The sequence below is a fragment of the Palaemon carinicauda genome, chromosome 39 (genome assembly GCF_036898095.1).
Source record: "Palaemon carinicauda isolate YSFRI2023 chromosome 39, ASM3689809v2, whole genome shotgun sequence".
Taxonomy (NCBI): Eukaryota; Metazoa; Arthropoda; class Malacostraca; order Decapoda; family Palaemonidae; genus Palaemon; species Palaemon carinicauda.
The window spans coordinates 56,767,190-56,784,752 of NC_090763.1; the positions used below are offsets into that span (position 1 = coordinate 56,767,190).

A 17,563-nucleotide genomic window follows, 5' to 3' on the forward strand; every position below is an offset into this window, starting at 1 on the left:
GCTAGTAGATGTTCCCAGAAGTCTTCCTCTAAGAGTAGACCTTCTACGTCAATCACACGTAAAGAAGGTACACCAAAGCCTCCACGCTCTTCGTCTGACTGCCTTCAGACTATCGAAAGACTCTCGAGAGCTAGAGGCTTTTCGAAGGAGGCAGCCAGTGCAATTGCTAGAGCAAGGAGAGCGTCTACCATTAGAGTCTACCAATCGAAGTGGGAAGTCTTCCGAGACTGGTGCAAGTCAGTTTCCGTATCCTCGACCAGTACCTCTGTAGCCCAAATAGCTGATTTTCTCTTATACCTGAGAAAAGTACGATCCCTTTCAGCTCCTACTATCAAGGGCTACAGAAGCATGTTGGCCTCGGTCTTCCGGCATAGAGGCTTAGATCTTTCCAACAATAAAGATCTGCAAGACCTCCTTAAGTCTTTCGAGACCTCTAAGGAGCGTCGTTTGGCTACTCCTGGGTGGAATTTAGACGTGGTCCTAAGATTCCTCATGTCAGACAGGTTTGAGTCTTTACAGTCAGCCTCCCTGAAAGATCTCACTCATAAGACTCTTTACCTGGTATGCTTAGCCTCGGCTAAAAGAGTCAGTGAGCTTCATGCCTTCAGCAAGAACATCGGGTTTTCGTCAGAAAAAGCTACTTGTTCTCTGCAACTTGGTTTCCTAGCCAAAAATGAGCTACCTTCTCGTCCTTGGCCTAAATCTTTCGATATTCCTAGCTTATCGGAGATCGTAGGCAATGAACTAGAAAGAATCTTATGCCCTGTTAGAGCTCTTAAGTTCTACTTAGCTCGTACTAAACCTTTACGAGGCCAATCTGAAACGTTATGGTGTTCGGTTAAGAAACCATCCTTGCCTAGGTCAAAGAATGCTTTGTCATATTTTATCAGATTGTTAATACGAGAAGCTCATTCACACTTGAGTGAGGAAGACCGATCTTTGCTTAAGGTTAAGACGCATGAGGTTAGAGCTGTAGCAACTTCCGTGGCCTTTAAGCAAAATAGATCTCTGCAAAGTATCATGGACGCAACCTATTGGAGAAGCAAGTCAGTGTTCGCGTCATTTTACTTGAAAGATGTCCAGTCTCTTTACGAGAACTGCTACACACTGGGACCATTCGTAGCAGCGAGTGCAGTAGTGGGTGAGGGCTCAACCACTACAATTCCCTAATTCCATACCCTTTTAATCTGTCTCTTGAAATGTTTTAATGTTGTTTTTATGGGTTGTCCGGAAGGCTAAGAAGCCTTTCGCATCCTGGTTGATTTGGCGGGTGGTCAAAGTCATTTCTTGAGAGCGCCCAGATTAGGGGTTTGATGAGGTCCTGTTGTATGGGTTGCAGCCCTTGATACTTCAGCTCCTGGGGGTCTGTCAGCATCCTAAGAGGATCGCTGGGCTCCGTAAGGAAGACGTACTTACAAGGCAGAGTAATCGTCTAAGTCGACTTCCTTACCAGGTACCTATTTATTTTGGTTTTGTTATATTGATAACTGCCAAAATGAAATAAAAAACTCTTAGCTTATACGATGTAAACATATTTAACTCTGGTCTCTACCCACCTCCTTGGGTGTGAATCAGCTATTATATATTCACCGGCTAAGTTAAATATTTAAAAATGATATTTTAATTATAAAATAAATTTTTGAATATACTTACCCGGTGAATATATAAATTAAACGACCCTCCCTTCCTCCCCAATAGAGACGCAGTGGGATGAGAAGAAATTGAGTCTTTGTTTACATCGAGAGTGGTATCTGGCCGACAGTTGGCGCTGGTGGGCACACCCGCAACCTGTATAGCGATCGCTGGCGAGTTTTTATTGTATGTGTCTGTCGAGCAACAGAGTTGCAGCTATTATATATTCACCGGGTAAGTATATTCAAAAATTTATTTTATAATTAAAATATCATATTTCATCATTCTCTTGGCATTGATAGCAATGAAAAAAATATATGAGGTTCTAACAACACAGATGTAAGTACAGTACTATATACTTTACATTACTATATACATAAATAATATGGTCAACACCACATTAGCAGTGGTCACAATAACATGAAAAATGTACTGATCTATATGGGCAAAATATAGTTACCAACCTCAATTTTTATCTACTGAGGGCATAAAATTAGTGAAAACGGTGCAAACCAGCAATATGGGTTCAGGTGTACTAAGACTTCTTTCAGAGAAGGAATGTCTCTGGCTGAAATGACTTTCATGCTATCACTAGCCGCCATTGATACATTGTTATTTCACATGTACCATTTAAAAAAAAATATGTTGAACAATAAAATACTTGTTTATAAAGCCCTTTGTTAATCTTTACAACCTGTTAACAAATACTGTATATTGCACTTATGATAACTAAGGATTTGGAGTCCTTTATTTCCCTGCCCAACCATAGCCTACCACCATACAAAAAATGACAGGAAAATAATTTTCCAGTATCCAGAAAAAAAAAAATGGTTGTAAATCTCTTACTGCCCAATTAGAACTTATTATAATAAATTACTGAAACCTTTTCATTCCCCTCAACAGCTGCCATGCTATGGATTTTGTGTAAGTTTTCCTATAGCATAGGGACAGAAGACATGACGTTCACAATTGGTGACACGTTCTGGATTATGTTCAGCGCCCATGTTCAGCAAGGTAATTATAAATTGATACAGGTTTCAATTTCACTATTTTTTTGTCGTAGATCTAAGTTTCCTTTGATTTTGCTACGCAGGTTGAAATACCGGTTTACAAAAGTTGGAGAAACAATGAAACATCATAAATAAAATGTATATCTATCTATCTAACATGGCGCTTCCCCAATTTTGGGGAGTAGCCAACATAAAAAAAAAAAGGGGGGGGGGGTATTCTTTTTCTCTTCATTCCTCCCCGGCCTGACAAGGGATTCAGCAGAGTTTGGTTGATACTGCTAGGGTGCCACAACCTATCCCCCCCCCCCCCCCTCTGTTATCCATCACAGTGAAGCTTCATATGCTGAATCCCCTATTGCCGCTACCTCAGCAGTCACCAAGGCGATCGGAGGAAGCAGCAGGACCTATCGGAACTGCTTCACAATCCCTCATCATTCATTCCTATTTCTAGCTCACTCTTTTGCCTCTCACATCTATCCTCTTATCACCCAAAGCTTTCTTCACTCCATCCATCCATCCAAACCTTGGCCTTCCTCTTGTACAGTACTTTTCCCATCAACTCTTACATTCATCACCTTCAACAGACAGTCATTTTCCATTATCTACATGGCCAAACCACCTCAACACATTCATATCCACGCTAGCTGCTAACTTACTTTTTACACCCATTCTCACCCTTCTTACTTTGTTCCTAACCCTATCTAATAGCCATACTCCTCAGACACTATAAACACTTTCAATTCTGTCTCCCCGTTACTTTCTTCCCCCACATTTCTGATCCATACATCACAGTTGGTACAATCACTCTCAAAGAAAACTCTCTTGACATTCATTCCTAACCCTCTGTTCTTTACCACTTCCTTCACTGACCCCAACACTTTATGTCCTTCATTCACTCACTGATGTACATCTGCTTTCACTCCACCATTTGCCGCAACCACAGATTTCAAGTACTTAAACTGATCTACTTCCTCAAGTAACTTCATTCAACATGACATTCAATCGAGCACCACCCTCCTTTCTTTTGCATCTCATAACCTTAATCTTACCCACATTAATTCTCAACTTCCTTCTGTTACACACCCTTCCAAACTCTGTCACTAATCGACCCAGCTTCTCCTCCAAGTTTGCAACCAATACAGTATCATCTGTAAACTGATTCAACTCCCACTCATGACCACTCTCACCTATCATTTTCAATCCTCGATCAAGCACTCAAGCATTCACCTCTCTTACAGCTCCGTCAACAAACAAATTGAACCACCATGGCGACATCACACATTCCTGTCTCCCAGCACCCATTCTGGCATTTAAGTCACCCATCACAACTACATAATTCCTTCTACTCAGTCCTTCTACACACCTAATTAATTAATTCCAAAATTCATTCCGCTCTTCTTCACTTTTCTTACAACCTGGCCCATATGCACTACCAATAGCCCAACATTCCCTACCCAAACAAAATAACCTATAAAAATTGGAAATAACATATACTATTTAGTTAAACTTTCATCATTCATTTGTATAGTGCTAATCATGGTCATGAATGAATGACAGGAACAGTTGTTGGTATTGAATGAAATAGAACATCACAGTAATGGTTTTCATTTTTTCCATCAGAGTTTTGATCTAAGACATAAGAAGATACATAGGAAACAGGAAATGTGTTGTTTTAAAGTAGTAGTAAATACCGCATGTGCATTAGTGTTCAACAAGAATTGTAAACGAGAAAAACATGAACAAATTAAACTTAATATTTACATCACATACAAATAAGACACAATAATTAATTATTCTTAATATTAATCTTGATCATTAAACTTATACAGTGAACCCTCGTTTATCGCGGTAGATAGGTTCCAGACGCGGGCGCGATAGGTGAAAATCCGCGAAGTAGTGACATCATATTTACCTATTTATTTAACATGTATATTCGGACTTTTAAAACCTTCCCTTGTACGTAGTACTGTTAACAAACCACCCTTTAATGTACAGAACACTTATGCATGTACTACAGCACCCTAAACTAAAACAGGCACAAATATTAAAGGCGATTTTATATCATGCGTTTCCTAAACACCTAAAAAGCACGATAAAAAATGGCAACCAATGTTTTGTTTACGTTCATCTCTGATCATAATGAAGAAACAAACTCATTTAGTGTACACATATATGTATAGGTTAGTTTTTGCATCGATTATATTGATTATACAGTACTGTATGTTGATTTTTTTATTACCAATGTTTTAGTTTACGTATTTTTCTTAGGACTTCCAAATGAAATCTTTTTCTTTATGACGCCGCCTGAAACGACGGCGTGTACGCTCAGTAAACAACCACGCTCAGAACAAACAAGGCATTTAACGCGCATGATGATAGTGATAAATAATGATACAGTACATACAGTATTTACAGTAAAAGCATTTACAAAATATGTTACCTTACAAATATAAATTATACAGTACTTGTACGTAGCAAAGCAGGAAAACAATTTGAGAGAGAGAGAGAGAGAGAGAGAGAGAGAGAGAGAGAGAGAGAGAGAGAGAGAGAGATTGTTTTACGTACGTAAATGTAAATTTTAAACAAAAAAAATATGATAGGTTACAACATGTAGACTTTTAAAACCTTCCCTTTAACTTAATGCATACAGTACGTACATTACTAAACTATAAAACAGGTTAAAGTAAAAAATAAAGATTGTTACTGTACTCACCACGAAAGAAGTTGAAGAAAAACTTGAATGGTGATGGCGATGAATTTGCTGCACAGTAGAAATGATGATGATGAAGCTGATGATGTGTTCTACTGTGCAGTCAATGATAGTATTTTACGTCTCTTCAGACGGAGGTGTCTTTTCCTGGGACACCTCTTCAACTTCTTCCTGGGAAACTTCTTCAATTTCTTCCGAAGGCGTACTAGCAGGAGGAACTGGCTCTTTTTTGCGAGGCTGGAAGAACATTGTGATCGGAAGTTGTTGTCGCTGCTTCTTTTTTCGATCAAAGAGCATCCTGTAGGGAGTCATGATGTCATCGACCTTATTTGAGAATTGCATCGAGCGAACCATATCCTCGTCCCACTCTTGTAACATTTCTTTCGCCTCCTTGATATGGTTGCAGAACTTGGCAAGCCGTTCTAATGTTAAGCCCGTTTCTTCGACATTTTCTTGGGTCTCTTCCTGGGTACCCTCACTCTCTTCCTCACTTGCCGATTTCGTCAGGTCTTCGAGGTCTGCGTCAGTTAGGGGCTGGGAATGGCAGTCCAACAACTCGTCGACGTCTTCAGTCGTCATGTCGCCAAACCCGTCACCTCCAATTATGGCAGCCAACTGCACAGATTTCCGTATTGCAGAGTGTTGGATTTCCGACGGAGTAAATCCCTTGTCGTCGTAAACAATATCGGGCCACAGCTTCTTCCAGCTCGCATTCACGGTTGCAGGTTTCATCTCTTGAAGTGCCTTTTGAATATTCTGCAGGCACGTGGCTATGGTGTACTGCCGCCAGTACGCCTTCAAGTTGAAATCTTCATCCTCGTCATCTTGGGCAACATCCACACACGCAACGAGGTCCGCCAAGGTATTCTTCGTGTAGAGGGCCTTGAACGCCCTGATAACCCCCTGGTCCATCGGTTGAATTAATGACGTGGTGTTGGGTGGCAGGAACTCAACCTGAACGCCCTCACGCGACAGGTCAGTTGCGTGTCCACCAGCGTTATCCATAAGGAGAAGGATCTTGAATGGCAAGCCCTTCTCTAAGAGATATTCATGGACTTGCGGGATGAAACACTGGTGGAACCAGTTGGAGGTCAGCATCTTCGTAATCCATGCTTTTTGATTATGCATCCAGTACACGGGAAGGAGATTCTTATTTTTATTTTTCAAAGCGCGAGGATTTTTCGACTTATAAATAAGCCCCGGCTTTAACAAAAATCCAGCAGCATTGCCACACATCACGAGGGTAACGCGATCCTTGAATGCCTTAAAGCCAGAGGCTTTGGCTTCCTCTTTGAACAGGAAAGTTCGCGACGGCATTCTCTTCCAAAACAAGCCGGTTTCATCCATATTAAAGACTTGTTCCGGCTTGTATCCACCTTCAGCGATAATGTTCTTGAAAGTCTGGTTCACGTAAGTTTCAGCAGCGGCAGTGTCAGCGGAAGCAGACTCCCCATGCAGGGAAACGCTTTTCAGGGCGAAGCGTTTCTGAAACTTCGCGAACCATCCTTTGCTTGCGGAAAAACGTTTCTGAGGCTGGGAATCAGTGGATGTCCCTGGTTGAGGATCATCTGCATCATCATCATCTTCAGCATGGTTGCCGTCGTCGTCTTTAGGTTCCTTTGCAGCAAAATTCTCATATAAGCTCAAAGCCTTTGTTTGGATGGTGTTCGTATCCAACGCTATGTTCTTCTTCCGGCAGTCGGCAATCCACACAGCTAAAGCACCTTCCATGCGTACGATCGTTTTATTACGCGTTGTAACGACTCGCTTCGCTGATCTGCTAAAGGTGATTGCAGCAGTCTTTCTAATGTTCGCCTCGTCCTTTTTGATATAGCGAACGGTGGATTCGTTGATGCCAAAATGGCGGCCGGCGGCCGCGTAACTTCTACCATCTTTTAACATGTCGAGAAGCGTAACCTTCTCAGCTATCGTCATCATCCTTCGGTGGCGTTTAGGCTCACTACCAGCCTTACTAGAAGCAGAACGCTTGGGAGGCATTGTACAGTAGGATTTAACAGAAAGTTCAACAAAAAGTTCAACTTAAAACAGTCGCACACAGCACAGATTAAACTTCACAAACTTAAGAACGTCTACTCAGCAATACGCGGAAAGAGAAAGTGAACGATCCAGCCCCGCGAGAACTTTGATGCTGCGGGTAGAAGATGCGGGCAAAACACCAATCACAGGCTAGATAACAAAACTTGAGTTTTGATTCGTCATCTATCAGCGCTTGAACCAATCACAACCCGTCTTACAGTACTATGATGCGTTGGTTACTCATAGAAGATGCCCCGCGCATAATGAACGTACGTAGATTAAGTACAATACCGTAATAATAATAAATAATGATAATAATACTGTACAGTAATAATAATAATAATAATGATAATAATAATAATAATAATTTTATTAACAACAACAACAATAATAATAATAATAACAATAATAATAAAAATTTACGTACGCTATTTTACGCCTCTCTCTCTCTCTCTCTCTCTCTCTCTCTCTCTCTCTCTCTCTCTCTCTCTCTCTCGTACGCTTACAGTATTCGAAATGTGATTTTTGCAACAAAGAATATTATTGGATGCAGTACTGTACTACATACGTATACATACAAAAGATTCATGGAAAAGAAGCACATCCATTACAGTACACACCATTCTAATATGGTATGACTGCATCTGATTTGCGTTTCATGTTCGATTTAATTTTACTACGTACTGAATTATCGTATGATCACATTCTCTTTTCGTGTTTTATTTCTTTCTGTGCTGAATTATATATCATATGTAATGCAATGAACAATCAGTAAGAGCAGATATTACTAATTACAGTATTAATGGAATTACAGGTAACAAAATATCGTATTTGGTTGTCTTCAGATTTCGCGGTATTTTCGAATTTTCCGGAAAATCCGCGATATGTATATATATATGGGTTATGGGAAAACCCTGCGAAGTGGTGAATCCGCGATTGTCGAACCGCGAAGTAGCGAGGGTTCACTGTACAGTGCTTGGCTAAGGAAAACTTTGGATTTCATTTTAGTTATTTGGTTAAATTGTTAAATCATAATAATCAACAATATATTAATCTCAATAATAATACTGTAATAACAATAACTTTTGCTACAAACCAGTTCAGTAGAATATTTGACAAATATATTTACCATACCATTATATTTACTGAGCTTAGTACCCATAAATTAGTACTGTATATAGTATTTACTGTAAACGCTGAACATATCAGTACTTTATTTTGGTAACATATTAATAAGTTTATTGTGCAACAATCATCAGAATATTCATTTTGGGGTTAACCCTTTTACCCCCAGGCTCTTTGGAAATTTCCAACCCTTAACTCCCAGGGGGTTATTTTTTTCCCAGCACATTTTGCAGTATATTTTATTTAAATTGCTCTAACAGCCTTAATTTTTGTCATAGAGAGGTCAGGTTGGTCTCATTCTCTTGGAAAATGCCTGAATTTTCTCAAAAAATTATCAAAAATATGAAAAAAAAATTTTTTATAACATTTTTTTGCAAGGACGTACTGGTACGTCCATGGGGGTAAAGGGATGGCTTTTGTGAAACATACCAGTATGTCCTTTGGGGTTAAAAGGGTTAATAAGTTTATTGTGCAACAGTCATCAGAATATTCATTTTTGGTTTAATTATTATCTTAAATCAATTACCCTCGGCAAATTCTTTGTTTCGTTGCAATAAAAATAAAAATATCCAAAACTAGCTTCAAATATCACCTTTGATATTATCCATATAAATACATCAAATTAATTTTATTAATTCAGTTCCAGGAAAAAAATCTTAAGAAAATATGTAGTAAAACAAACTTTTGGTTATATAAGGACTTCAAATGTATACCTTTATATTTTAAGAGTATTTAATTAGTGACTGAAAAACTTCAGAAAAAGTTGAGCAATCCATAATTGCTCCCAAAGGATCCCTCCTTCCTAAACCTAATCACTAGCTCTAAGGCCTATAACTGGTGAATTTCCATTAAAATCCACGCAAATTTTGGTCCAGACTTGGTTAAACAGATGAGTGCACAAACAAGCAAGCAAACATACTAAACAAAAAATATAAACACACCTCAAATATAAAGTACAGTATCTTCTTAATAAAAAGATGACCATCTAAGTCCATGAAAAATCTGATTCAAATACCATTAAAAAACTGTAATTTTATTGACATTAATAGAACAATCATATGACCACACAGCTATTTACCACTAAAACTAACAGAGTATTTTCTTTCAACCATTCAGCTGGTGTGCAGGAACCAAAACCAGTGTCAGGAAAGATAGTTTTTTTCTCTGGTTTCTGGTCTGGAATGATTCTCTACACCTGCTACTCTGCCATTTTGGTGTCTATCTTGACCACTCGGCAACCACAACTTCCATTTGCTGATTTCTCCGGGTTGCTGAAGAAACCAGATTGGAACCTTGGCGTCCGAACGAATACAGCACTTTCCGATTCTCTGGCAGTAAGTTTCTCTGATGCTTCTCGTAAAACTTGCACTTAGTCATAAAAATATAATATACTAGTGTTCACAAGCCGTAGAGAATAACGTCCAAATATTTAGATAGATAAACTTCTCCCACCCTCTCTCCTTTTCTAACTACAACCCGCTAGTTTGGAAATTTGTGGGTGAGTGTAGTTTCTGAGTGTACTTCTCAGGGTAACCCCCCTTTCACAGGGGTATGACTGCTTCCTCTACCCCAACCCCACTGTGACAAGAAAGAAAGAAATATATATATACAGTATATATATATATATATATATATATATATATATATATATATATATATATATATATACAGTACACACACACATATATACTGCTTGCAACAACCTTCCTCCGCTTCCATATAACCTCATCACATTCCACAGCGCTTCCCTATCAACTCTATTATACGCTTTCTCCAGATCCATAAATGCAACATACACCTCCTTACCTCTTGCTAAATATTTCTCGCATGTCTGCCTAATTGTAAAAATCTGATTCATACATCCCCTACCTCTTCTAAAACCAACCTGTACTTCAAAGATTGCATTCTCTGTTTTATCCTTAATCCTATTAATCAGTAATCTACCCTACACTTTTCCAACCACACTCAACAAACTAATACCCCCTGAATTACAACACTCACGCACCTCATGGTCAGTATATATATGCAGGTCAGGTCAGGGGGCAGGTTCTTATTGGGTTTATATGCGGCGAGGACGAAGGTAGTTACGGCACTGGTTGGTGTGGGCGATCTCCATCACAGCTTAGTCGCAGGTGCATTCCTGCTTTGCTCATCACTGCTGTCGCAGTGGGTATCTTCATTATCCGATCTGTCTCCCGTGGTTAGAGGAGCGGTGCTCCATCGACAGGTTAGCAGAAGAATCATAGAAAACGTCTTCTATAAGATTGATGCTGTTGAGGCAGCTATTATTTTTAAAAAATGATTACAATATTAAAGAGAGTCTCTTTCTCAAGTATTTTTCTAGTGATTCACCTTTTGTTTCACTTTTCAGTATGGCAGGAAATTTTTCAATACATCAGCTCAACACTGTGAATGTACAGTAGATCTGCATTTGCTGAATCCCTTAATAGAGGTCTAGCTTAAATTAGTTAATGCTGCAAATCATGGTAGATGAAGTTCAACTTTGACAAAACTCAAAATATGATTATAAGTAGGTCAAGGATAGTGGTTCCTCAACATCAAGATCTCTTCTTCACTCAAGGGGTAACCATTGCACTGTAATTGTTCAGTGGTAGTGTATTTCCTGTGAATGAATGAATGATTTGAAGTTCTCTGGTATCCTGGCATCGAAGGTCATCGACGCATATTTCTCGTGTCATAAGACGCACCTTTATCCTGAAAAATGCCCCCAAAAATCAAACTGCGCCTTCACAGTCGGATAAAGTTGTATGGGGATGTTTGACAACTCTCAAACACTTCAGTAATGACATATAAACACAATTACCATTTATATGTATTAAATAAATTTATTTTGAATGCATTTTCTTTATTTAATGAAGGCAACAAGATATTTGTTTTTGTTTTGGTGGGCAGCTGATAACTCGCCATCGACATGCAAACTTACCAACTAATGGTATCCAAGCAGATGATGCCAGAATGTAAATTTATTACTTGTTTACGCAGTATATTTTGTAATAAAGCAATCTTTTGGTAATGGCTTTGTTGCATAGGTTCCAAAATTATACTGATAGTTGTTGCTGAACAGAAACTTGAAAAAAAAACATCTCGATGCAAGTTGAGTGCAGTGTTACGAAGTTAGCTGTAAACTAACTAGAACTAGAGTTACATAAACTAAAAATATTTCATGTGAAATTTCTTGAGAATTCTTTTCTTGATCAATAATTAATTTTGTATGACATGTGTACATGAGGAATTTGGGAAATACTGGAATTTTACTTCTCTACCAAAATTTGGTCAGGAGCATTTGGCAATACTGCTTTCATGTAAAAAAAACCACATGAAATTTAACAACTACGACTGGTTTAGTGGGTTATTACATATGTAATAAAATTGGGATACAGGTGTCCAGCTAATCAATATTTACCTAACACATTTCATAATACACACAAAATGTAAAAATTTACTGTGCCAGACGGAAAATCAGACTAGAATTTGCCGACTAGGAATTGGTGTTACGATAGGTTGTAAAATTCTCAATTTCTTCTTTTCCAAAAAATTACTTAGCTAAATATAGGGTGCGTCTTACCACTTGTAGCATCTTACGACACAGGAAATATGGTACTTTACTCTAGAAGAGCACTCCAAAATCAGACCATTGTTCTCTAGTCTTGGGTATTACCATAGCCTCTGTACTGTGGTATTCCATTGTCTTGGGTTAAATTTGTCATATTCTTTTCCTTTCCTCACTGGACTACTGTATTTTCCCTGTTGGAGCCCTTGGGCTTATAGCATCCTGCTTTTCCAACTAAAGTTGTAGCTTAGCAAGTAATGTTAATAATGATGTGCTGACTCCCCTACTGCCACCACCTCAGCAGTGACCAAGGTGACCCGAGGTACCAGCAGGGCCTATTGGAACAGTTACAAGTGCTCACCATTCATTTCTATCCATAGCACACTCTTTTGCCTCTCTCACATCAATCCTCCTGTCACCTAAGGGTTTCTTCACTCCATCCACCCACCTAAACCTTGGCCTTCCTCTTGCACTTCTCCCAGCAACTCTTGCATTCATCATCGTCAGCAGACTACCCTTTTCCATCCTCTCTACATAGCTAAACCACCTCTAAATACATATACTGTACAAAAATTTTTATTGCGACTCCTATGAATTTCTTGCCAGTAAGAGTAAATTTACAGGGAGAGAGACCACATGAAAACATAAATAAAACTTGATTGTCAAGAAATAACTAATCCATCCATGATCACGTTTCCCAACTGAAAGATTTACGAATATAAACGATCATCAAATATAGATTATTGTAAAAACAAAATGTTTCATGTTCCACAATACCCGCAAAAGTTACAAATTTTTATTTGAACTCTTTACTAAGATCATGTCCTTGCACTGCATATAGCCTCATCAAAAAGTATGCATTCCAAATAATCTTGTTTCATATGATTCTAAGTTATATTTCTCTGGACAACACTGACCATTGTTCAAGTACAGCCATACAGAAGGCATAATATACATTCATCCGGAATTGATTTTAACGTTTCTAATGCTGTCTCAATCGAGTTTTTGTATTAATTTTATTCATCTGCACGCAATTTTAACTTTTCAAATGATGTCTCAATAGAGTTTTTGCCTTAATTTTATTCATCCGAAACTGATTTTAACGTTTCTAATGCTGTTTCAATAGAGTTTTTGTATTAATTTTATTCTTCTGGAAGTGAATTTAACCCTTTTACCCCCAGGCTTTTTGGAAATTGCCAACCCTTAACCCCCAAGGGGTTACTTTTTTCCCAGCACATTTTGGGGTATATTTCTTTTAAATTGCTCTAACAGCCTTAATTTTTGTCATAGAGATGTCAGGTTGGTCTCATTCTTTTGGAAAATGTCTGAATTTTCTCAAAAAATTATCAAAAATATGAAAAAAATAATTTTTATAGCATTTTATTGCAAGGACGTACCGGTACGTCCATGGGGGTAAAGGGATGGCTTTTGTGAAACGTACCAGTACGTCCTCTGGGGGTAAAAGGGTTAACATTCCTAATGTCTCAATAGAGTTTTTGCATTAATTTGCAAACGGGTATACTAGGCAAGATGCCCATGGATGGTAAATTAGGGGCAATATTTACCTATGGATTCTAGTTTTGCAATAATTGTAAAGTATTTTGATGTAGTAGTACAGTATCATAAAATGCAAAAAGAAATAAAAAAAAAGTTCTGAAAAGTTCTACAATTTATGGAGGAGTCACAATTTATTTAAACAGTTAATTCAATGCCTAAATTGTTCTTTTCCTACAGTTAGCTCCCCAAAATTCTCCCGAGAGACTATCTTGGGAAAAGGTGGTTGGTAAAGACCCTATCAATAATCTTCCAAATAATAACATGGAGGCTTTGGATAATGTGCTGAAAGGTAAGATATAGTATTGACATAAGTCTAATGCTGCAGGGATTTTAAACATATGTTAATATCTAGAAAATTGGCTTCAAAAACTGTTAAGAATTTATCAATGCCTGTGTCACAGTGGTTTAAAGTATGGAATTCTCAGTTTGACTGTTTGGTCAGTCATTAACATTTTTTTTTTTTCAGGTAAATACGCATTTTTTGCCAACAAAGAGTACATCATTTATCTCCTGCAGAACATTCTTCCAATAGAAAAAGCCATGGAAATCGTGGATACAAGAAAAGACTTTTTGCAGAGAGGCATTGGTTTTGGACTTCAAAAGGGCTCTCCATATAGAAAGCTCTTCAACCATGTGTGAGTCACTTACTTAAAATTGGACATTGCCTACTTTTGGCCTCCCAATAACCACATTGTCATTTCTTGATTTTTCATAACCCTTTTACCCCCAGGCTCTTTGGAAATTTCCAACCCTTAACACCCAAGGGTTATTTTTTCCCCAGCACATTTTGCAGTATATATTTTTTTAAATTGCTCTAACAGCCTTAATTTTTGTCATAGAGAGGTCAGGTTGGTCTCATTCTCTTGGAAAATGCCTGAATTTTTATAGCATTTTTTTTGCAAGGACATACCGGTACGTACATGGGGGTAAAGGGATGAGTTTTGTGAAACGTACCAGTACGTCCTTTGGGGGTAAAAGGTTTAATATCCATCAGTTAAAAACCTCTGCCAGGCTCCATCTTCATAAAGCTCAGGAGCATTATAAGTCCTGATGTCATAATGACCCACCAAGTATCAGTGTTCCAACCTTGCTTCTGCATTTATGAATGTATGCCTTTTATGTGCTGCCATTCCCAAAATTACCTTATAAAAAAAATCATCTCAATAGATCAAGATTCAAGCCGATATATTTCAACTTTGAATACAGATACAAGGTACATACAAGTAAAACACAAGATGCTTACACTGACACAGACAGACCACATACAGAACCACATTCCTATTTGCATGGATTTTATTTGATTTGTTGGTGAAGTAATAAACAATAATACTACAGCAAGTACTATAACCCAAGCTCAATCAGTATCAATCTAATGTTCAGTTTATATTGATTTCCTTCAACATGGAAATTTCAATTTAATTTTATTTCTATTTCACTCCTCAAACGGTACATCAAGCTATTTGGTGGTACAGTATACACTAGAGAGAGTGACTAGAAATAACACCATGGTTTCTTAACCCTTTTACCCCCAGGCTCTTTGGAAATTTCCAACCCTTAACATCCAGGGGGTTATTTTTTTCCCAGCACATTTTGCAGTATATTTTTTTTAAATTGCTCTAACAGCCTTAATTTTTGTCATAGAGAGGTCAGGTTGGTCTCACTCTCTTGGAAAATGCCTGAATTTTCTCAAAAAATTATCAAAAATATGAAAAAAAAAAATTTTTATAGCATTTTTTTTGCGAGGACGTACCGGTACGTCCATGGGGGTAAAGGGATGGGTTTTGTGAAACATACCAGTACGTCCTTTGGGGGTAAAAGGGTTAATTCTACTTTCATTTTAGCCAAGTTGACTTAAAAACTTACAATAAGCAGTTCAAAAATTTATAACTTAGGTATTTTTATGTATTCCAGCCTAACTAAAATGACCCAAAAGGGTCATCTCAATCGTTTGAAGAGAAAGTGGTGGCCCAACATTGACAGAGAACCAGCAGAACCATATCCCATTCCAGGCTTCAATGAGGTAATGTTCTTTTCCTGATTCAATGCATGATTTCAATTGTTCTTATATTATGCTGTAGAAAAAAAAGCGATGTTTCGGGCAAAAGTCATATGTACTTACAATAAGTTGCACCGGACAAAGCTTTGAAGATCTAGACAGATCTTGTGCAGAACAAAGCCTAATTTATTAAGAGTTGCAAGGAATTATTCTGTGTTTTTAGCATGAACTTTACTTGGCAAATTCATTGTTTACAGTACTCGGCTCATTGCTGCATTAGATTTATCAAAATATTAATTACATTTTTCAAAATTTGTTTTTGCACCAACTTTTATCGAAACGTTTAATGGGCCATAAAACTGAATATATTTGATACAGTTATCTCAAGGAAATTCTTATTCTTTCAAATCTTTCCATTGCAAAGTTCAGGTCCAACACTTCATGTTATGCCAATGTAAGAGTTAAACTATACTTTTTAAAACATGAATTAACACTAATTACAGTACATTGATCTCTTATCTCAAACTTCCTAGTTGAATATATAAATTATCATCTCATAAATGTAAGTTTCTATAACCCAATATGTGTTTCAGGTATTTACGGTGTTTATCATTTGGGGAAGTGGAGTGATCCTCTCTCTGATGTTCTGTTTGGGTGAAACTTACTTTAGGAAAAACAGTAAAATGCATTCGGATATCATCGAAGATATATGGTCTTCAAACGTAAAATAATCTAAGGCAAGTCAGTTGATAATATTTCATAAAATACTGTAATATTAATCTCTCTTCTTTGGTGAAGTAAGGATAATGTTATCAATTCAGATCCATTTGAGAAACTAATAATGATTAACATTTCATGGCAGTGAAAATAATAAAAGAATACTGTAATAACAATGTAAAAAGAATATGATTGATGAAGAAGCCTTTGACTTTTCTGGTGGAAATTTTGATGGCTATGGGCAAAAATTCATACGATTAGCAATTTGACATGCCAACCATAAGAACCTTTTACTTGAAACTTAAATGTGACGGAGTTGTGTTTTTTTCATACTAGTGATAATATGAGGTCAAGACTCTCTACTCAAGTACAATACGTACTATCTTGAAGCTGGGATAAAAGTATATTAATTCTGTTTACTTATGTGAAGCCAATGATTCTATTGATGCACCACAAATAAAATGATACTCATTTCCTGTTAAATAAATATTTCTAGCAGCATTTAAATGTTTTTATCATCATAAATTAGTATCACAATAAGAAATGTCAATACGTAATTTAGGTTTTTTTGGGGGAGATCAAATATATATACAGTACTTATCCCATAAGTGATAACTGGTATTATTATACAGTAATACTGTAGTGTATCTTGATATTCGAGGGTTTTTTTTTTTTTCAAATCTAGGGTTGAATACAGTATTAAATTTAATGCATCAGGAATTTATATAATAAACAAATGTTTTTCTCTTTTTTAATTTTGATAAGAATTTATAGCAATTATTTGTTTACAAAACAGTACAGTACTATAAAAGGAAATTCTATTATTTTGTCAGCCAATTCAGTTTTGGTGCAGTAAAGTAAAATGAATATAGGCATAAACATAATTAAGGCTCTTGCACTTTAGACCTACAAGGTAAAGCTATATTTCAAGTTAAAAGGTAATTGAAACTATATTTACTTATTCTACCTCTAAATGATTTTATGCTATAGTGATGTAAAGTTTGGTGTAACATGTTATCTATGCCTCTTTCAGTCATTTGCTGTACAGCCTAAACCAGCATTTGTGGACTTCTCAACTGATCTTATGCTTTTCAAGTAGTATTCGCCAGACTTCAGACAAAAATCTTCATCAAACAGACAACAAATAACTTATGAACATGATACCTTTGAAATGTTTATGTATGGATTAAAAATAGAATTTGCATAAA

General features: G+C 37.2%; 1 protein-coding gene across 2 annotated transcripts in view; it reads left to right on the forward strand.

Moving 5' to 3' along the window:
- LOC137631204 (glutamate receptor ionotropic, kainate glr-3-like) overlaps nucleotides 1-17,563 on the forward strand; it is a 28,774-nt gene extending 11,211 nt beyond the window's left edge. For both annotated transcript variants that reach the window (XM_068362950.1, XM_068362951.1), the window contains 7 exons: nucleotides 2,536-2,646; nucleotides 9,631-9,848; nucleotides 13,820-13,931; nucleotides 14,109-14,277; nucleotides 15,554-15,662; nucleotides 16,232-16,375; nucleotides 17,389-17,563. In XM_068362950.1, the coding sequence (XP_068219051.1) occupies nucleotides 2,536-2,646; nucleotides 9,631-9,848; nucleotides 13,820-13,931; nucleotides 14,109-14,277; nucleotides 15,554-15,662; nucleotides 16,232-16,369 (857 nt within the window). In that variant the 3' untranslated portion in view covers nucleotides 16,370-16,375; nucleotides 17,389-17,563. The remainder of the gene's footprint in view (nucleotides 1-2,535; nucleotides 2,647-9,630; nucleotides 9,849-13,819; nucleotides 13,932-14,108; nucleotides 14,278-15,553; nucleotides 15,663-16,231; nucleotides 16,376-17,388) is intronic.